The 21,847-nt window shown below is 41.8% G+C and overlaps 2 protein-coding genes and 1 long non-coding RNA gene across 4 annotated transcripts in view; 2 read left to right on the top strand and 1 right to left on the bottom strand.

The window, feature by feature from the left end:
• The window catches only part of nfkb1 (nuclear factor of kappa light polypeptide gene enhancer in B-cells 1), a 46,835-nt gene extending 42,026 nt beyond the window's left edge, over positions 1 to 4,809 (top strand). For both annotated transcript variants that reach the window (XM_015952294.3, XM_015952303.3), the window contains exons 12-24: positions 10 to 141; positions 226 to 336; positions 528 to 674; positions 748 to 877; positions 952 to 1,066; positions 1,217 to 1,418; positions 2,705 to 2,874; positions 3,025 to 3,127; positions 3,510 to 3,646; positions 3,738 to 3,807; positions 3,906 to 4,069; positions 4,320 to 4,428; positions 4,509 to 4,809. In XM_015952294.3, the coding sequence (XP_015807780.3) occupies positions 10 to 141; positions 226 to 336; positions 528 to 674; positions 748 to 877; positions 952 to 1,066; positions 1,217 to 1,418; positions 2,705 to 2,874; positions 3,025 to 3,127; positions 3,510 to 3,646; positions 3,738 to 3,807; positions 3,906 to 4,069; positions 4,320 to 4,428; positions 4,509 to 4,603 (1,685 nt within the window). In that variant the 3' untranslated portion in view covers positions 4,604 to 4,809. The remainder of the gene's footprint in view (positions 1 to 9; positions 142 to 225; positions 337 to 527; positions 675 to 747; positions 878 to 951; positions 1,067 to 1,216; positions 1,419 to 2,704; positions 2,875 to 3,024; positions 3,128 to 3,509; positions 3,647 to 3,737; positions 3,808 to 3,905; positions 4,070 to 4,319; positions 4,429 to 4,508) is intronic.
• Positions 4,810 to 8,385: 3,576 nt separating this feature from the next.
• LOC107380908 (ubiquitin-conjugating enzyme E2 2) lies at positions 8,386 to 19,138 on the bottom strand. Its single transcript, XM_015952317.3, has 7 exons — positions 18,843 to 19,138; positions 16,967 to 17,030; positions 16,852 to 16,883; positions 12,335 to 12,412; positions 12,141 to 12,246; positions 10,819 to 10,912; positions 8,386 to 8,843 (listed from the first exon to the last, which is right to left on the bottom strand). Exons 1-7 carry the CDS (start codon positions 18,864 to 18,866, stop codon positions 8,798 to 8,800), a joined length of 444 nt encoding a protein of 147 aa, XP_015807803.1. The 5' UTR covers positions 18,867 to 19,138; the 3' UTR covers positions 8,386 to 8,797.
• Positions 11,573 to 21,847, top strand: part of LOC139069152 (uncharacterized) — a 36,051-nt gene continuing 25,776 nt past the window's right edge. The window contains exon 1 of the long non-coding RNA XR_011520243.1: positions 11,573 to 11,685. This is a non-coding gene — a long non-coding RNA (uncharacterized lncRNA). The remainder of the gene's footprint in view (positions 11,686 to 21,847) is intronic.

Here is a 21,847-nt window from a genome sequence, read left to right as displayed (position 1 = left end):
TCTGTTCAGACAAGGAAGAGGTACAGAGGAAAAGGCAGAAGACATTGCCAAACTTCCAGGACTTCAGTGGTCACGGAGGAGGAGGTGGTGGAGGAGGAGGAGGGCTGTACCGAGGAGGAGGAGGTCCTGCAACAGGAGGAGGTGAAGTCCAAAACTTTTTAGGGCGCCATTTTGTTTTCATCAGAGAAACGTTTGTGATCTGATTGTCTTTGTTTTTTTTTTCAGGATATTTTCAGGGCTTTGCCTCTTATAGCTATGGGGGAGGGGGAGGAGGAGGAGGAGGTTTCTCCACTGGATACTCAGCTGGTCTGGGAGGAGGAGGAGGCACCAAGCATGGTAAGGAATCAAACCAAAACTCAAAACCTCCTTTCACCAAACAATCCACTTGGAGAGGATAAAGGATGAGGACTGACTGATGTTTTTATTTCTGCAACAATGTGCAGATCTTTACAGCGTTCCCACAAACAGGGACACCTGGAATTTCATACGTTCCTAAAGGAATAAATAAATGTGTTTTTGTGTTGAAGCTTCTGACAGCGACACTGCAGCCGACGACAATGATTCAGACGATGACTCGTCAGGGGACAGACCGAGAGCTCCAGCCATGCCTGGAGGGCTGGAGGAGGGGGAGAGTGAGGAGGAGAGAGTCAGAATGGAGCACGAAGCAGACAGAGGTTTGTTTCTTTCCCATCAGCTGTGATTTTTGCAGTTTATGATGTTTTATTTGATCTGTACTCTGTGTTGTAGAGGATCAGCTGGTTGACGTGACCTGCAGGCAGCTGGATGCGCTCTTTCACTACTCTGTCACAGGTGATTCAGCTTACCTGCTGGCTCCGCAGCGCCCCCTGATGGCAGCACAGGACGAGGACGGAGACACGTCAGTCCGATTCAGACTCACTCACTGACCTGTAACTGTTGCTCTGTAAAATTAAAGCCTCTCTCTCGTGTTAGTGGGCTGCACCTGGCTGTTCTACACAGCCAGCAGGATGCGCTGATGAGTCTGACGCAGGTGGTGTCTGCTCTGCCTGGAGAGGAGGTGCTCAATATGAGGAATCACCTGTACCAGGTACTGAGTCTTTAACAGCTGATGGATAGAGCTGGATATTCAGTTCACAGTTAAACTAAAATTCTCTGATTTCAACTAAGTGGCAGAAATCTAAACTATAGAAAAGTAACCAAGCTCAAGCAGCCTTTTAACATTCACTACAATTTCCAGACTCCTTTGCACCTGGCGGTGATTACTCAGCAGAAGGAGGCAGTGGAGGCCCTGCTACTGGCTGGTGCTGACCCGACTCTTACAGATCGCCATGGCAACACAGTGCTGCACCTGGCAGCTCAGCAGGAAGGAGGCGGCATGGTGGGGTTCTTACTGAGACGCAGAGAGTTAAGAGAGCTGCTGCAGTGCTGCAACTCTGCAGGTACACACACTAGTGTTGTCAAAAAAATCGATACCTAGATATAAATCAATACTAAATGTGGTATCTAAATTAGATATTCCATCCCTGTGTTATTGATATTATGGACTATTATACACAGCCTTCTTCAAGTACACCGACACGCACGACAGCCAGATGCCGTAAAGCAGCCTCTGCCTCCCAGACAAACAGAAGAAGAAGATGCCGCATGGCTACATTGCAATTTCCCACGCAAGTTGTCTCCGATCCAAGTTTTGTCTGCCAAATAAATAAACTAAAACATAAACAGCGAATTTGGGAGGCGCTTCACAGCCCAACTTAATTAGCATACCAAGTCCGACACGTAGTTGTATATTTGCGCATATATGCTTAAAGGAAAAGTCCCGTTTATTGCAACCCTGACTTAATTTCTAGCATGCAGTACGTTTGTTTACTCAAGTTGACAACTTTGGTGCTACTTGGATTCCCCGGGGTGTTTAGATCCATCGGCGAATCGCCATCAGTGTATATCCATATAACGGGTGCGGACGGGCACCCATGGTGCAGCCTCGAAATAAGACATTGTCTGCACCAAAACATCTCAATGTCGAAAGGTTTTTTTTAGGAATCATTAACGTGATTCCCCTGTTCGTTTGGAGCGAGTCTGGGATTTCTAGGCGTGAACAGACTAGCCGCGGCTAATCTAACCGGCGCTTTTAATGACGTCACTGCCGTGCGCCAATCTGTTTTTATTAAGATTACCGGTAGATGTACCTTTGTCCTACTGTGGAGAAATTCGTTTTCTCCCTTTATTGACCAACAGAATTGTTCAAAAGTACAGAACAAAACATATGGCATTACATCTTATGACAAAAATGCACCTTAAACAGAGTTTAAGCAGCAAAACATCACTCTGCAAATAGTGTATATATAGTGAGGCAATACATGATTTTAAGTGTTAACTTTCGCCAGTTTTTGTATGCACGTTTTAAAAAAATGCTGATACTTGAAAGGTTTAAGCACTTAATACACTTAATTCTTAACATTTAATTTTTGCAATATAAATTGAGGAATGTTATTTTTTTAATAAACTTGTTCAATAAATCGAAATCGAGTATCGAGTTTCTTTTCCAGTATCGAATCGAGTTTGAAATTTTAGTATCGTGACAACCCTAACACACACACACACACACACACACACACACACACACACACACACACACACACACACACACACACACACACACACACACACACACACACACAGAAGGAAAAACAAGGTCTCATGTGCTGTGTCTCTATGGTTACAGGTATGTGTGCCATACACCTGGCAGTTCTGGCCAATCAGCTTTCCTCTCTCAGAGAGCTGCTGGAGGGTGGTGCTGATGTGGAGGCTCAGGAGCGTAGTTGTGGACGGACTGCCCTCCACCTTGCCACAGAGATGGATAACGTGTCGCTGGCCGGCTGCCTGCTGCTGGAGGTACATACCGACCAATCAGATGAAAGCTCTTGTTTAGGGGTTTCCGTCATATTGTTTCTTTTTTGGTGGTAAATATTTCCTCTATGAAATCAAATGTCATAGTATTATTTTAACAAAATAAGAGCAGCAAGTATGCATTTGTGTTTCCAGGGAAACGCCATAGTGGACTGCTGCACCTTTAATGGCTCCACCCCTCTCCATGTGGCCACGGGGCGGGGCTCCATCAAGCTGACGGCTCTCCTGATGGCTGCAGGTCAGTAATTTTTTTTAGATTCCTCCTCCAGTTTGAACCAGATACAGGATTTCTTATGTTTGTTCTTGAACCAGAACCCAAATAGAATCTGAGAAACATGAAGAGATGTCGTTATAGATTTGGATGGGATGTTGGTACAAAGCCAGGACAGAAAACTTTAGTCAATGGAACTGTCAAATGAAAAAATCTTTATATGTGGAGAATTGAACCAGGATCAAGGTGTGATGGTTGGACATTTGGGTCAGATGTCTCTTCACCTGCTTCTCTGTGGAAGGCCCTGGTCTGCAGAACCCTCCAACAAGTAGTTAAATGCAGACGAGGGTCAGAGACCAGATCCAAATGCTAAAAGTATTTCTTAAAAGCTAAATTAAAGCTGTTTCAGGCGCGGACCCACAGAAGGAGAACTTTGAGCCACTGTTCTTCAGAGAGGAGGTGGAGGACGAGGAGGGAGGCTGTAATGAAGCTGATGAAGGTTACATCCCAGGAACAACTCCTCTCAGCATGGCCACCAACCCCCAGGTACACCTGCAAGTTCTGGATCCAGACCTAGTTCAGACGAGGAATCATAAGGTGGTGATAATCCTCTGCGTTTGTGACTTTGTGTCTTTAGGTGTTGGATCTTCTCAAGGGCAAGGATTACGAACCAAAGTCTCCTCATCATGTCTTCATCCCTCCTCAAGGTGAGCTCCACCTGCCACAGCTCTAGAACCTGAGGGAGGAAGGTCTGATCCGGTTTCACAACAGATTTTATTGTGTGTGTGTGTGTGTGTGTGCATAGGTGACCTGGCCAGCCTGGACATGAAGGTAAAGCAGGCGGTGTGCAGCGCAGTGGAGAGTGAAGGATGCTGGGAGAATCTGGCTCACAGTCTGGGTCTTGGAATCCTGAACATGGCCTTCAGACTGAGCCCCTGCCCCACCAAGACCTTGCTGGACAGCTACGAGGTAACTTTCACAGGGCCTGGGCCCAGAAGTGAAGTTCTTTTGAACCGTAACAACTTTTAGATCTTGTCTCTTTTTAATATCAGAGCTTCACAACACGGTTCTGATTGTTACTCAGACTTTGTAGGAAGGAGGAGATGAGGATTGCATCGCGAGTTTAGAGAGAGGCGGAGCTCAAGCTGTCTGCTGGATGTTTTTTATGGTCTTGTTGGAGCAGAACTAGTTCTGAGACCTGTTTGTTATTGGTTTGCAGGTTTCAGGTGGCACCATTATGGATCTGCTTGCTGCTCTCAGATCAGTGGGTGGGTGCAAAGCTCTGAGTATCATGGAGGAGGCACTGTGTTGCAGCCAGGAACCGAGTGGTGAGTGGGCCATCAAATGACTGTATGCACATCAGCCGTCACCATGGCAATAGGTCACTCAGCTTTGTTTGTGTCTGCAGGGGAGCCTACACACACTCCGGCTGTGGAGCTGAAGGTGGACGTTCGTATTGACAGTGGGGTCTGTGACAGCGGGGTGGAGCTTTCCACGGCGTAGCTGTCTGACTGGTCCGTCAGCAGCTTCATCCATGACTCCAGACACGTCTCCTTCTCCTCTTTAGCACCGCTCAGACATTCTCGTCAGGCATTTGAGACTTTTTTTACGAAATGAGATGCAACCTGAAAGCTAAACCATTGTTTTAACAGACCAAAAAGATAAAAGGACGCAACTCTACTTCCTGTTTCTTGTTCTCAAACACCTTCTGTCTAACCAGCAAGAACCTCACAGGACATTTGTCCCTTCTCTTTAAAGCTACCAAATGGTTCTGTAGGCAGAGCTTGGCGATGAAGACGAGGGTCTGATGATGCTGGAAAAGGTGCTACTGAAACAGAACCGATTGTAAAAAGGTGCTGGACTTTGTGATCTGAGCTCTGAGGTAGTGTGTCACGCTGGAGATCTGTTGGTGTTGCTGCTGTGTCTTTCTCTGGTCTTTTCCTGGATGTCTCCCAAACCCGAACCTGGAATGGGCTCATGGACTCTTTCGGACTGGCAGAAAACCGGTCGGAATAAGTAGTTTGGATCAGGATTACCGAGTTCGGTTCCAGAACTGCTGTTATTTAAGTGTTCTTCCTCACACTTCAGAACCAAACCAATTTCAGCCGATTAGTCCAAACGAGTTACAGATGTGATCACTCTGATTTTAGATGACTCTCGTGTTTATGTCAGCTCGTCAGTTGCAGGAATCATCAAAACCCGTAGAAAAACATCTGCTATCAGCTGTTTATCTCAGAAATGAAGAGATTATTATAATCAAAAGGTTCTGATGAAGTGGTAACAAAACAACGGGAAAAACAGGACAAATAACGAGTTCCAAGATGAGTGAAACCGGACCAGAAACCTAATCACTGTTGGTGAGGACCCGGAGCTGCCGATTTGGTAAAGAAGCCTTTTGGATCTTAGTCCAACAAAACAGGTTTGATGGAAGCAGAACCAAAGTCTCCATGTTGGGTCTTGATTCTGCAGATCTGATGATGGACCTGACTGATGAGAGAAACCCCAGATGAGCAGAACCAAAAACACCTGATGGATTATCTCATCAGGTTTTTGTTTTGAGCTGAGTTTACTTTGTTTCCTACCAAATAAAACAGGCAAGTGAGCATCCTAGCATCAGATCTGATTCCACATGTTGTCCATCTATTGTCAAACGGACAGACCTGTCTCCACATGGACACACATTTACAGGTGAAACTCAAAAATTAGAATATGGTGCAAAACTTAATTGTATTAGTTATTCAACTTAAAAGGTGAAACTAATAAACAAGACAGACTCATTACATGTAAAGCCAGATATGTAAAGCCTTTATTTGTTATAATTGTGATGATTATGGGTTGCAGCTTACGAAAAGCCCACATTCAAAATCTCAGACAATCAGAATATTGTGAAAATGCTTTAGACTCAATAATCAGCTAATGAATCCAAAACACCTGCAAAGGGTTCCTGAGCCTTTAGATGGTCTCTCGGTCTAACTACTGAAATAAACTTTTGCATCATATTCAAATTTTTTGTGTTCCATCTGTAGCTTTATTGTTCACACATGAAGCGTGAACTCTTCTCTCTGCCTGTTTTAAGATGTGATTTTATGATGTTTTTTTACTGAACATTATGTGTTTAATTTCCTTAACTGACCTTCAGGTATCTTCAGTCTCTTTGGTCGATTCAGTGTAAAAAGAAAGGAAAACGGAAAGGTTTTGTAGAAAATCTAGTCCAGGTGTGTGAGGCTATTTATGTCCTTGTTTGCTCTCTAACTGGTTACTGGTTTTTATTAAACTTGTTTTTATATGTTTAAGTAGTTGAGTTTTAATTTGACTAAACTCCTGTATCTGTTTGTGTTCAACTTTAGAGATCTGAGGGCCTTTCTGGATTCAGAGAACTCTTATATTGCATTTACGGGAACTTGACATCATAAACATTTTTAAAAACCCATTTTAAAGGATGTTTTTCAGGTTTTTCAAAAGCTTCGTTCATTGTTGGTTCGGTTTATGCGGCTACGTCGCCCTCTGGTGGCCGGTGGGGGAGAGCAGCTCGCCTCGTGTAACGTTGCTTCTTTTGAGCTGTAAAAGAAACTTCTCGGTAGGTAAACTGTTTAAGCTTTATAAATTACTTAGAAATTTTAGTTAATGCCAGTTTTTAATTTTGATAGTTGCCGGATGTGACAAGTATTAGCGTTTATTAGCCGTTAGCAGCGGAGCTTCGAGCCAACCCCTGGTTTTGTGTTTTTATTGTATCTTTAACCGGGTAAGGGCATGGTTCACGTGCTTACCAACGACAATCACGTTTTGGTTTTTTCAATGTCAAACTTGGCTAAAATATAAATGAACCTAATGAAAGTTTAATGGGTGGCACCCATGGCTAACATTGATCAAGATGGCGGCATGTCCTGATTTGTTAGCTTTTAATTAATCTCCATGACTGATCTCAATGTTATTGTTGTTGTTTGCCTCAAGGGCAATATGCCGATTATCACTTTTAAGTCGCTTTGGACAAAAGCGTCTGCTAAATACATAAACATAATCTCAGCTCAGGTGAGTGGTAACTTTTCCATTGTTGTATTTGAATGGCTACATTTATTGGCTCATGATTTTTTATCTTGAGATGTGCTATATCAAAGATTGTCTCACTTTCTTTCTGTTTTAAGTGGAAGAACTTGGACAATTGGAGGCTGACAAAATATTTTTGCCCCACTGTAAATGGCCAAAATACCTCCATAACATTGTACTGTTCAGGCCCTTCTTGTAACTAGTAATTTGTCTTTTTTTCAAGGCAGTTTGTTTTTCTCTTTTGAGTTTATTATCTGAAGTCTAGACCCGCACAGATTAAGTGCTGACTGAACATCTCTTATCCTTAGCTATTCATCATCCGTACATCAAAAGCTTATATCGACCCATTCTCATGTCTATTCTGGAAAAATTATTAAGAGATACATATTGTTATCATTCTCTTGACCAACTCCAACCGCCATTAAATGCAAATAATCCCCTCCCACTTTCCATTCTTTCTGCATATGTCCTCCTGACATCTTACCTTTCCATAAATGATCTAGTAGGTTCCACAACTACATTCAAATGTATGCAGATGATGTGGTGATTTACCCGCACAGGAACAACTCAATACTACACGTCTAGGTTCCAGCCTGGGGAAATAGATGCAGCTTAAAACGCAGTGTTAACAGATCTGGTCAAATGGACCCAATCAAGAAGTTTTACCAGGATATTTATACCTTAATGTCTCAATAAACCACAGGTGAAAACGGGCCACAGAACATTAGTAGCTCAAGGCTTCTTTTTTCATAAGCTCACATATTGATGTAGGCAGCCAGTGTTTTCATATTTAAAGTTGTTCGTTCATAACATTTTCTCATTCTTTCTACTTTGTTAGCTTTTGTATATAATATATAATTGATATTTTGTCCAGTTTTTATCAGACTGCAGAAAAGTTATTTAATGTTGAACATGCTTGTTTATTTTTAGTAATCACACACAAAAGCCCCTAGTACATTTCATTAGTGGATTTGTTTCACATTTATGAATATTTGATTCGGTTCAGTTTTATTTGTATAAAACCTGATCTGGACCCGTTTTGTTTCAGATAAAAGAAGAATGGCTCAAAAGAAGTAGAATCGCAGCAGGAAGAATTTGGTGATGTTTTTTCAGAGTCCTTAGACCAGCAGCTGACTACATCTATCTGAGTTCTGATGATTCTGCATTCAAACAGAGTCATGAATTGATTTTCCTCAGGTGTCTCAAAGAAAACCATCAATAAAAACAGGACAACAGGAAGCTGCAATTTGTTCAACTTTATTGAGAACCGGTGACAGAACCAGTGACAGAATTGTAGTGGGCCGATCAGCTGCGAAGAGTTATTTTTGTTCTAAGTGGAGAACCAGGAGAACCAGGTCAGATGATGGACCAACTAATGGCTCTCGTCTAAAATCTCAAACGGGAACAAACTGAAGAAATGTTTCTTTCTTAAAAGGTGGACAGAAGAAGTTCACATGAGCCAATCAGACATGCACCGCTGAGCAAGTCCCGCCTACCGGAACGGCCGAGTCACCTGCCAGGTGAGTCCGCAGCACTTTTATCGGTTCCACTTCCAGCAGACCAGTGCGGTTTGAAAGCATTTAAAATGAGACAAACAAAAGGTGTGTCAAATGGGTGGGGCTAAACTCAAACGGGTAACTCCTGGGAGGTGGATCACATGGCATACTTCTGAGTCCAGTCCTGAGCTGTCTTGTTGTACCTGAGGAGAGAAAACAGAGAGAAGAGCTGCAGGGAATACACACACACACACACTGGTTCTTCTTCCTTACAGTAAAATGTCTGAAACTGGGACCAATCAATATTGATCAATATCAACCAATATGAAAATTAATATCGTGATAGGATTTTTTTCCATGTCGCCCCTAGTCTGAAGCATCAAGACTCTCGAAAACAGTCAGAATGATTAAAGTTGATCAAAATAAAATATAAAATCAGCAGAAGTTTTATTTACGGCTAGTCTGACCTTTAGTGTGGGTTCTGAAGAGGACCCGGTCTGCTCACTAGATTTAACATAGTTTCATAAACATGGTCCTTAGTGGTGCATCAAAGCCATGAAAATGCTACAATTTTAATGTTTCATTTTCAATGTTTTAAAAGGGTTTGAAGCTGTAACTGAACTTGGTTTTAAACACAAAAACATCAAATTTTGACATAACATTTGTTATTTTAGGAAAATAAATCAGTCATGTTTTGCTCATTTATGTGGAAATCTCACCACTATAAGGTGATGGAAAACAGAAAATTCACAAAGTGCTTGAACTAGATTTGGCAAAAGTGTAAGAGTGATGGTGAATGTGTGTGTGTTAGAGCATGAGTGTCAGAAGGCTGAACAATAACCTGTAGAATAATTAAAGTCATCATGCTAGAACAGCTTTCTCTGTGGTGGGCCACACCAGCTTCTGCCACAATAAATAATAATAATAATAATAAACCACACACAAAGTTCTGAACATTTTAATTTCCTTTTTGAACTATTTCTGTTGAGAGTTTTAATGTTTAAAATCTGTTAAATCTGTGTTACTGACAGCAGCTCCATTTAAGATTCACTTTCTGTTCTGACTGAACGCTGCTGCAGCATGGAGGTGTAGTTCTCAGTCATCCTGGACGTGACCATCCTGAGAGTTTTAGCTGAAAACAGCTGCACGTTTCTGGATATGTTGGAGACATTTAGCCTCTCATCCCAGAGGCTTCTTCCATATTTGGTAGTGGTCAGAAACAAACACACTGGTTGTGCTGCAAGTCTTTTTCTTTTTTTCTCCAAAACATGTTTTTGTCTAAATGAAGGTGATGTTATTGTTCATAGAATTAAAATTCATGTTGAAGTTACGATTATTTCATCAAGTAGGACCTGTGGTTAGCTAACTCATGTAAAACATGGAATGTCTTCAAAGAATCGGAATCAAAACAAGAAATCTGAATCGGTCGATGCCCAACCCTAATCAGAAGGCTATTTGTTTTTAAGATTTCTTTTCTTAAACATTATACAACTGTTTTGGAAAAATAAAAGGTTTATTATTAACTAACCTCTTCAAGCATTAGTGGAAAAAAGAACTCTAAACAGGAATCAAAATGTAAATTCTCAAAATGTCAAATAGCTTCTTTAAGAAAAAGCAATAAAAGCAATAAGACAAAAAACAAAAATGAGCTCAAAACAAACAGATCAGTGGTTTCCCTGGGTTTGTCAGGGGAACACTGGCAGAAGAGTTGTGTCCGCCCCATAGTTGGACATTTGCAGGTTTAAGCCCCGCTCAGTCTGTTGCTGCCATTGTGTTCTTGGGCGAGACACTTGGCCCAAATTGCCTGCAGGGGTTTGTCGGCGGGATCAAGGTGCCTCTGTATGGCAGCCCCACCACTGTGAGTATGCCTCAGGGCAGCTGTAGCTACACTGTAGCTCATCACCACCAAGGTGTTGATGTGCATGGGTGAATGACTATGTTAAACACCTTGGGGGGTTCTAGGACTTTAGAAGGCACTATATCAAATACCGATCATTTACCAATGACATCATCAGAAAATTCCAGCTGTCATACACCAACAGTTGGTTCTGACTAGACCTGCAGCAACACCTCGTTGTCATTTAAAGCCTCCAGTTGTTGCCTCATGTTAAAACAGCTGATCTGACCTTATATCAGGTGTGAGTTTCTTGATTCAGTTTCACCTGAGAGGGACCTCACCTGACCGGGTCTGTTTTGTAGATGCGTGCAATCTCTGGTACTAACGGGTCGTCTGGGTTTGGATCACATAACAGAGAACAAATGGACAAAAGGACTGAGGAGAGAGCAGAGAGGTAGATCTTCAGACAATTGGCTGAAGGATCAAAGAACTAAACATGGCATTTAGCAGGAGACATTAGATGAAAATTCAGTAAACCTCAGAGACAACAGAACCCCTGTTGCTAACCCCGGTTTCACACTGAAGGCACCAACGGTGCGGAACATCACTGTTTCAAATAGAATCCATTATAGTTTATGGACTGTTTCAAACCAGCAGCGGCACAACAATTTCTAGGCGCGTCCCAGAAGCGGCAGGCCGTGCAGCACCGCTATAGAGGACCGGGTTCTATTTCTGCCGTGAGCTGCTTCTGGGACATGTCAATTTCTGCAGTTAACATGGGACTAGACAGGAAATCACACACTGTTTCAGTGTAAAATTCTCTGTAATTTTCTAAATAAAAGAACTGCAGCGATGCAATTTCATATATATGAAGCTTACATGTTACCTAACGGCTTATTTGATCACAGCTTTGTTCCAGAAGTGCAGTGGTGTGTTTTCATGGCTTTAATCTTGGCAGTGGAGAGGACAACATCAAACGGCGATATAAAACATGATTTCCTTCTTTTTGGTTTAATGGCAGATTGTATAAACAAACCGTGACCTGAAGTCTTGAGGGTTCGTGTGATCTCGCGAGTCCAGCAAAAAGCACCGAGAGGAAGCCGTGCCACTGCCAAGACTCTCCCGGTGTGAAAGGACTGCTTTGAAGTTTGCGAGTAAACCACTCCACTGCCGTTTTTCGCCACTGCTGCTTCCGGTGTGAAACCGAGGTAAGAACCCAGCATCAGAACCACTCGGTGGATCAGTAATCCTGATTCTCTGTGGACCTTAATTCCATTTTGAGACAACTAGATGTAAAGACTGGTGACTGGGTCCCATTTCTGACTAGAACTTTTAAAAAGTTTTAAAAGATAGAAGAATTGGATCAGAACATTAAACTGGAGAGAATAAAACCTAAAGCTTGGTTCTCCTTTGACAATTTTATAAAGAACTGATGAGATGATTCAATTCAGCCCATTGGATTAGAACTGTTGGACTTGGTCCCATTTCTCTTTTAGATTGGGTTTATCTGAATTCACTCTAGTTATTCTCTCCTGTTGGACCCATGTGGTTCTGACTGAGTTATGAACCTCCTATAGCTGATAAATCAACTTTTTTTTCTTTTTTCTTCCATTAAACCCATTTCAGTGGTTCAGAGTGAACTGCGCCTGGGTTTGGTTCTTACCTTTAGAGATCGTTAATGCCGGAGACCACTGAGATCTCAAAATATCCAGGCAGATGCTGCCGTTACTGTTAATATTTGGGTGATAAATTCTGGTTGTGAAGGCGACCTGGAAGAGGAGACAGAACCTTTCAGGAAAATCGTCAAACACAAACGGGCTAACAGGAAGTTGTTGAAAGGAAACAGTATCTACTGACCTTGGGTGGTTTGAAGGGATAATCTGTTGGAAAGTGAATAGTGAGGAAAAACACACCACCCTGGTATGGACTGTCGGGCTGCAACAGAAGTGAGAAACTCTGAGTGAATGATTCATCAGAACACAACAGGTGGAATCCCATCATGAAAATTTTAAATAGAGAAGAAAACTGATATTTTCTTAAATTATAAATTACTACATTGACAAAGGAAAACAATTATAGCCTTGAATTATTAAAAAAAAAGTTTAATTTGTAAAAAAGGGAAAAAAAATCTTTATATTGAAGTAGGGCTGGGCGATATGACGAATTTAGACCGTTTTACGATCTACACATCTGACGGTCTGTCATTTTTGAGAGACCGTTTTATCACGATTCACAGCTCTGCTGTTGAATTTCTGCCTCTGAATGAAAATGGAACTTACCTCAGGCGAATGACACGCCTTTGTTTGACCCTTAACCAATCAGAGTGAGTCATAGTAATATATTAGTGCCCCGCTTGTTTTCATTTGTGTGTGAGCAAACATGGCTTCGCCGCGGCTGAGCGACAACGAGGTTTTCGTTCCGAAGAGGAACGCAGGGTTTCCTTAGCGCGCGGCGCTAACAACTTAGTGACGTGACATGTCTCGGAGAAAGCGTAAAAACACGTTGGACGCTTCTTCTGAAGCAGGAAAATAACACCGCTTCTTAAGCAGAGCACGACGCCGCCTCGGCTCGTCCACCCTCTGCCGAGCCGGTGTCGGTACCGGACTGAGCTCGGTCACTGGGTCGCTGGAGCTGCCCCGTGACTGCCTGATGGAAAACCAGCGGGTTTCATCAGACTCGTAGTTTCTTGTTTTTGTTGGGGACCTCCTGTAATTTACCGCTCCCTCCTGCAGTCTTCCCCTATTAACATTTAAAATGATTCTGTAAATCCGCGTATCAATAGAAAAAATCTCTGCCTCTGCCAGCTGCAGTAAATGTAGTTTCCAAATAATAAGAGGTGCATTCATCTGTGTGTCTCCTTTGATCCGCATTAGTGATATTCTCAGCACCAGAACAGTGAAGCAAAGAAAGATTCCTGAGTTTGTTAGTAATTTTATTTATTAGGTGCATCTAACCTGTTCTATTTTTCTCTGAAATGAGATCAAATCAGTGCTTCTATGGGTTGTCTCCAATCTCCACTGGAAAAATTTTACTTTATTTAGAGACTTGTTGCAGAAAATATTCAGAATGCGCAGTTATTTGCAACCACAAGCGATCTCTGGTCCAGTCGCACATCAGAGCCGTATTTGAGCTTAACTATCCACTACATGAGCAACTGGGAGCTACATAGTATTTTGAACAAGTTAATGTTTGCACAATACGTTTGCAATTGACATGTTTGCACTTTAAATATGTTTACGATTTTAATTTATGTTAAGTTACTTGAAAAACGAGAAAAAACTGATTTTTGTAATTGTTTCTCTCAGGGCTTTTATCATCTCTGGTGTGAGTTTAAAATATAAGTGTGTTAGCACTGTGTTGATTATCCCTAATATGAATAAATGTTTATTTATTCAATGTTTCTCTTCTTTTATACGCAATTGAAGTTATGCTATTCATGGATAAAAAATCGTGATAAAATCGAAATCGTGATAAAATATTGGAAAAATCGTGATATTCTATTTTTGCCATATCGCCCAGCCCTATATTGAAGTCATAAATTTACACAAAAGGACATGTAGATATTGTCTAAGGTGTGTTTGGGAAATTTACCAGAAAAATAATTATCACAATTTTATGAAAAACAACAAATGATACAATCCCAAACTTTATTTCCCTTATAGAGAACCCGGATGCCTCCTCAAAAACTCCCATCAGTCATCTGATGTTACAGTTTCCTGTTTATGATTCTTTCAAAGTAATGCTGGACAATAACTGTGCCCGAATCCACGGGAAGGATGCTTGTAAGAGTGCATTTTGAGGTCGATGACGTCACAGCGCAGCGACAAGTACTGTCCGAATTCCAATTCTCGCGTCCTCGCTTCGCCCACATTTCGAGGACGGGTCTGTTGTACCCTCACAGAACAAGGCTATCCCAGCATGCTTTGCGTGCCGGCTGTGGATTTTCAACAGGAAGAGAAAATGGGGAGAGCTACGAAGTTTTAAACGTAAGTTTGTTAAAAACTAGCTGTAGAAACCTAAAAAGCTTAAAGCGGTTCAGTTTATAGACATTTTTCGTTTGTATATTTGTTCTTTAAATTACATTTTAGGCAGAAATCAGCCAGAGTGTGTTTGTTTCGCGGGTCCCAGTTATTCCTGTGTGTGTGTGTGTGTGTGTGGTGAATTAAACTTGTCATTTGTTTTAAGGACAACAGAGCAAAGAGGCGTTTTTATTCAGCTTAGAGGTGAAGAGTGAAGCTGTTTACACACACAACCACAGTAGTTGTGCTGTGTTCTGCTGTGAAAAGTAGTTTTACATTCAGGGATTTACACAGCTGACACGTTTTAATGAAGTAAAAAGTGTTTATGTGAACAATATAATTTTTATCTTCTCATGTGGATAAATGTAAAAATGTGTTTATTGCCTTTTTGTCACCTGTGATCTGATTTTCTCTGTTTAGGACTGCAGGTGTCCAGGGTTAGGAGAGGCTTTACCTGGTGGTCCTCCTGGGAGAGAGGCCTTCTACTGTCATCATGTTATTTAGCTGTTTGATATTTTAACACATTTATTAAAACAAATACTAACTGATAACTCTTTCTGGTCATTGATTTTTATCACCAGTTTTATTATTACACGTTTTTGAACATGTTACAAGAACAGAAAATGAAACGATGGTAAGGAGTGCCTGTGCCTATCTTCAGCGGTCAATGGGCAATCAGACGGGATACACCCTGGACAGAGAGCCAGTCCATCGCAGGGCAACACAGAGACACACAGGACAAACAATCACACACACACACACACACACACATGCACCTAAGGACAATTTGGACAGACCAATTAACCTAACAGTCATGTTTTTGGACTGTGGGAGGAAGCTGGAGTACCCGGTGGAGAACCCATGCATGCACAGGGAGAACATGCAAACTCCATGCAGAAAGATCCCAGGCCGGGAAGGGAACCCAGGACCTTCATGCTGCAAGGCAACAGCTCTAACCACTGCGCAGCCCCGACTAAGGCTCCTAAAATAGATTTAATAAAGACCAAGTTCACTAGTTTGTTCAACAAAATTACTGTCATCTCTTAGCCTAGAAATCTAGACAGATCATAGCAATTAAAAAAATATTTCCTCTGCATGTTGGGCTAGCCTCATTCCATCAGGGCCCCAGCAGCCCTGAACAGTATTGTGTCTTGCCAATCACAGCGCTCGATCAGTTTGGTGGGTGGGATGTTACTGAGTGAAAAAACTAAGATGGTGACGGCTCGTTGGAAACAGCTTTGGCATAAACTTTGGACTATTTAGACTTGAGCTTTTCTTTGAGTCAAGAGCAAATAGATGTACTCAAGTCCTTTATTTAATCTTTTTGTTCATGTGCTCAGAACTTTTCACTTACATAGGCGCGGTGCGGCGCCACACCTGAGCCTGTGGCGGAAACACTGGCCTGTGCAATACCAGTTGTACATTAGTACAACTTATGCTGCATATTTCTGGAAACCTAAGTTTCCTTTTTAATTGTTGTTTTTAGTGGTTAAAGTTTACAACAGCCTCTTATAGCAAACAACGCTGGCAATCTGCCGCAACGCTGAGCCGACATCAGGGAGCCTTAGGTAAATTATAAATGATCAGAATGTGGCACAATTGTGTCCGTTTTACAAAAGATTAAGTGATGGCAGTATAAAAGAGGTATGGGGCGGTCTCTTTGCTGCAGATTTCCATTAAACTTGGACACAACCAGCGTTTTTTTTGCAATTGAAGCCGTGCTCATTAAGTTTTTTTAACAAGCCGCTCCTAAAGGCGGCAGCCCTCCACAGTCCCAGTGTAATCTCTGGTGATCTGAGCTCTAACGGAGAGGAGTTGCCGAAGTTCTACATCGCTCCTGTTTCACATCTGAGCTAATTATTTTAACAAGAGAAACTTGCTGCCTGTGATTACTTTAATTTTCAGTAGTTGCCGGCCAGAGCTCGGCAGTAACTCCCTATGTGATTATGACAACACTCTCTTTTGCGCCAAAGGATAATATGCATTTACAAGTCCGGCATTGCGGCAATATTACTACCAAGCTTGGTGGAAAGAATGCCGCAAAATTTGTACATCACCATGCTACTATGGTGCGTTCATAAGACACACCGTGGTGGCAGTATTAAGCTGAATTTCTGGCATGACGCGTCTTCTAAAAAGAGCTATTAATAGCTTACTGCCTATGTGTATCTATACTTCAGTTATTATTTTCTTTTTTCTAAGTACTCAGTTTGCTTAGCTACGTTGATGTTTTTATTTTTCTCAACAAATAATGCCAGCCTGAAGGATGTTATGTTCAGTGTGTTTCAGACACTAGAAAAGGTTCTGGTCACCTCTATGGACCAGTGTGTTTGTGTGGTTCTGTTTGATACTTACTGGACCCATAATGGTAGCCTGCCAGTGAAACACTAAAACCACAAGAGACAGGAGAGTTATTGAAGCACACGCCTTCCCAGGTTCATGTCTGAAGACAGTAAAGTTCTGGTCTTACTGTCTTCACCGACGGGCCCGGCAGAGCACTGGGCCGGAGGATCTCTGGACAGGTCGGTCAGCTCCTGGAAACACAAAACAGCTCACTTTGTGAGAGACGAGCTGAGAGTCACATTACAACCAATTAAATGATGAAATCAGTTAAACATCTCAATTCAGATGTTTTTACTGTTTCTCTTTCGTCTCATGTCAAACATGTCAACAATCTAAAACACCTGGTAGCTATACAGCAGTAAAGATAAGGTAACTCATTTACCATCGGTCTGACACACAGAACCAGAACATACAAACAGGAAAAATACCACAGAAAGTGGATCAGTTCACCAAAATAAAAGCTTTTTATTTCCACAACACTGTTTTAGAGGAGCATATGTTCTGAAGTCCACTTCCTCAGTGATGAGGGTCCAGGTGACAAAGGTTTTGATGGAACATGAAAATAGATCATGTGTTAACTGGAGCAGGTTCTGCTGTTGGGTCACAGGTTAAACTGGGCCAATGGCGAATCAAAATAAATAACTGAGTCCATCTTCACAGGAGAATCCAAGAGGTTCTACTGAACCCGTTTGATCTAACACAAAGGAACAGAGTTTTGATGGGTTCCACTAGGACTTCAAGGTTCCACTGGTGGTTCTAAAACCACAAAAACATGTTAATACTTTGCTTGAATGAAAGCAAAGGTCTAATCAGACTGATGGGGAAAGAACAGAACCAATCCATTTGTCTTGTCTTTGACCAAGCAGACTGCTGATTATTTCCACACAACACTGGTTCTGTGCATCAGAACAAATCCAGGGCAGAACCCATCCATCCACCTGACTCTGAGTTGAAGTTCCTTCTTCTGAGAAACCCATCCTGGTACTGATGTGAGAGCAGCAGGAACTATTTTTACTCTGTGTCGTGGATCAGGGTATATGTGAGGTCTGCCTTTGGACTGAGTCAGGGAGGAGAGGTAATATTTCCAGCCTAGTGCTAGACTGGCTGTGTGTTGGTATGTGACTTACAGGATCGGCACCCAGCTCATCTTTCAGGTCGGACCGAACTTAGGAGGCTTTTAAAAGTCCAGACAGGCGGGTGGTAACAACTACAGTGGTACACAACTTATAAAAATTATCTGAATAAATATGAAGTGCTGACTGACCATGACCCCTCCGGAGAAGCCAGGAGCTGCTGATCATATTATTGACAAACTCCAGTCCTCAGCAGCTCCCCTTTAAGCACACAGGTGTAAGAATGTGTGAGTTAACACAAGAGGAAATATCAGTTTTGACCCTAGGTCAGAGGCCAATTATCAATGAAATTACACAATAAACAGCTTCATCAACACGGAGATGTTTACCCATAATGCACCGACAGCTGATCCCAGCTGTCAGCACGGTGGTGGATTGTTTGGGCTGGTTCCGCAGCCACAGGACTCATTAGGTCTCCTCTGGATACCAAAATATTCTATACCCACTGGACCTTTCCTTCACGCGCCCAGCAGCCCGAGTCTATACAGAACCACCCAACACCATCTAGTCCAGACCCGCAGGCTGGATCCAAACAGAATCGCCAAACCTTTGCTTTACAATGAATTCAGTGAATCTCGAGAGAACCACTGAGCCTTCTCTCTACAGGCCCAGCAGAATAATTCAGAACCTATTATTCACAGACCCGGCAGATTGCCGAACAGAACCGCTAGCTGCAGATTTCTGCCCGAACCCGTCTGTCAGATCCCTGAACGTATGAACTCTACATCCAGAAACGACACCAGGTCCAGCACCGACCCTCCGTTAGATCCACCGTTTTATTTCATATCACAGGCCAATGCTGCTACACGAGCTAACAGAAGCTACAAGCTACTTCCGTTGGAAATGAAACGTGATGAAAGTCTGAGTTACCTTAGAAATTCGTTTTAAAGCCATTGTGTCTGACAGAAGGGAAAGGCTGTCGAGAAGGAGGAGGAGAAAGAGGAGGAGGCCAGCTAGGTGACGCTAACTAACTAGCATCTAGGACTTTACTATCTTTTGTGGCTGATTACACATCCGCCGGTTCAACTGTACCGGTTTCCCGTTAAACCCGTTTTCTTTTACACTGAATCCCAAGCGCGTAAGTCCCGAACTCGGGCTCCACTAACGAACCGGACCGACCGCACCAAGCTCAAAATGTCTTCCGTTACGCACAGCAGCTGTCAGGGAACCGGAGCAGGACGTATCACTCTGACACGGATTCAGGTCCGGAGGTCTCACTCCCACTCAGATTCAGATGAAAACAGAGATCAGCCTGTTGAGAGAAGCACCAGATCACTGATGGTTCTGAAACATCCCGCGGAGCTTCAGTGATCATTAACTGTTGTCCAGTTTTTCAATTCCCAGCGTTTAAATTACAACATTTAACACAAGCTAATTGTACTGGACATGCGTAATAAACTGGATGGTTACTGGATATTCCTATCCTCGGCAAGAAGGCACAGGTGACTTATATGATGAAGGAGAGATCAACAGTCATTATTATTCGGGTTCCTTTAATTCCAGAAATGTCCACAACTTTATGATCTTTAATCTGAATATGTTTCAGTGGGTGTGGTTTCTGTAAATAATTACAGAAGTTACGATTAGAATAAACAATTGTTAAAGTGAACCAAAGACAGGTCTAAATAACATAGAAAATGTTTAACTGAAAAAAAAACTTAACTCAAAAGTAACTAAACACTACCCTCTGATGGAAACGAAGGCTACTGCACAGGGGTAGACTCCATCTTAACTTTGGGCAGTTATATCCCTAAGGACAGCACCGTTTTGGTCAACTCAGTTTGTGTAACTACAGTGCCTAATGTTTATGTTTATTCATTTAGCAGACACTTTTATCCAAAGCGACTTACAATTTATAACCTATAGGGCATGTTGTGATCTGTGGGGGAAACCGGAGTACTCGGAGGAAACCCACGCATGCATGGGGAGAACACGCAACTCCACGCAGAAAGGCCACAGCTGAGTTTCAAACCTGCGACCTTCGTAGGCAGGTAGCCTAGTGAACTAGACCAAATTCTTGCTTTGCAAAGTTTGCAAATGTAAATAATACATTTATTTAGTCTGGCTTGCCAGGCTATAAGGCAGGGGTATTCAATTAGATTTTTTGTTGGGCCAAATTATCATAAGGCTTTTGCCAGTGGGCCGCACATTTCCCTGTATCTCATATTTTTCCATTAAAACAAAGTACCACTGCATTTTCAACATTTTTATTTAAACAAGTCAAATGACATTAGGATTAACTGCTGGTTTTTAGTGAAAATAATATAAACTGCTAAACATAGCCAACTGTGGTTTTAACAGAAATCCGAGTCACAAACTCATAGTGACAGTACTTGTTTTTCACATAAAATAAAGCCAAGAAAACATAACCAGGTTTAGTTTGACTGAAATCACAGTCACATAAAATGCCAGTAGCAATAATTACAATGTCTTTTGTGCAAATACAGTAACAAACTCACAGCTCTCAGTAATAGCAATATCATATTGTGCAAATAAGAACAAACAAAACTTTGAATTAAATCACAAAATTAATCTACTGGCTTTTAAAGCATATAAATGAAACAAAAGTCTGAGTCAAAAACTCATAGTGACAGCACTTGCTCTATGCTTAGTAAAGCGTAGAAAACACAACCAGTTTTAGTTTGACTGAAATCCCAGTAACAAATTCCCAGTAGCATTATCTAAAATATTTTTTGTGGAAATATCACAGTCATAAACTAAAACAGTAAGAGCAATTGTGCAAATAAGAACAATCTAAATTTTGAATAAAATAACAAAATTAAACTGCTGGCTTTTAAAGCATATCAAAGGAAACAAAAGTGTGTTTAGTCTTCATACTGCAGGAGACTTTGACCAATCTCTAATGAGAAAAATGACACTTCTTTGACTGGGCAAGATGAGAAAAGTTAGGCTCTTATGGGGTGACAGCAATCCACAAACAATGATACAGATGCTCATTTGTCAAGGACATTCGATTCTCTGTTTTTATGGCATTCATGTGAGAGAAGGCTGATTCGCATGTATATGTTGATCCAAACATTGTTAAGACACATAGCCAGTTTTTTCATGTTTGGGAACATCTCTGGGACAATGTGCTTTGTCCAAAGCTCGGTGCAGCCTTTTTCTTGAAGGACATCTTTGAATTCCCCTGATGCTTGTATTTCAACCATTTCAAGTTACAGGGGACCATCATCAATGACATGTAACTCCAGGAACGCTGCTGTTTTGGGGGAAGTATTGGGCGTGCTGGTGAATGGGTTCCTCACAACATGCAGCAACTCTTTGGGAATGTCAAAGTCATAGAATCTCTGTGCAAAGTTGTGTTTCAAATGGTCCAGAAAGTCTGACATGACCTTTGTGACTTTACCACATTGTGATGACTTAATGAAGCCACTGAGGGTTGGAAAATGCAGCAGTCTGCTACTGAGATCAGATGAAAACATGTCTAGTTTATTTTGAAAAGCAGTTAGTCTTTCAACCACATCAGCAACTGTTTTATCTCTCCCTTGAAGTCCCAGGTTAAGTACATTCAAATGATGAAAAATATCACATAAAAAACACATCTCAGACACAAATTTTTCATCCAGCATGTTGGTCAGAAATGTTTCAGCCTTTCTCTGCTTGCATTCATGAAGAAAAGTAATGATTTCTTTCCTCAGTTCACAGACTCTCATGAGTGCATTTCCCTGGCTTAACCACCTCACATTGTTATGCAAAAGTAGATCAGCATGCTCAGCTGACATATCAACAAGAAGTTTGCGAAACAGTCTGTGTTGGAGACCAGATGTTGATCTGATGAAGTTAATTGTAGCCATGACAGAATCCATTATGTTTTTCAACTCACCACTTAATTGTGCGCAAAAGACACTCTGGTG

The sequence above is a fragment of the Nothobranchius furzeri genome, chromosome 1 (assembly GCF_043380555.1).
Source record: "Nothobranchius furzeri strain GRZ-AD chromosome 1, NfurGRZ-RIMD1, whole genome shotgun sequence".
Lineage (NCBI taxonomy): Eukaryota > Metazoa > Chordata > Actinopteri > Cyprinodontiformes > Nothobranchiidae > Nothobranchius > Nothobranchius furzeri.
Note: the sequence above shows the minus strand (reverse complement) of the source record. Positions and strands in the feature narration are given on the sequence as shown.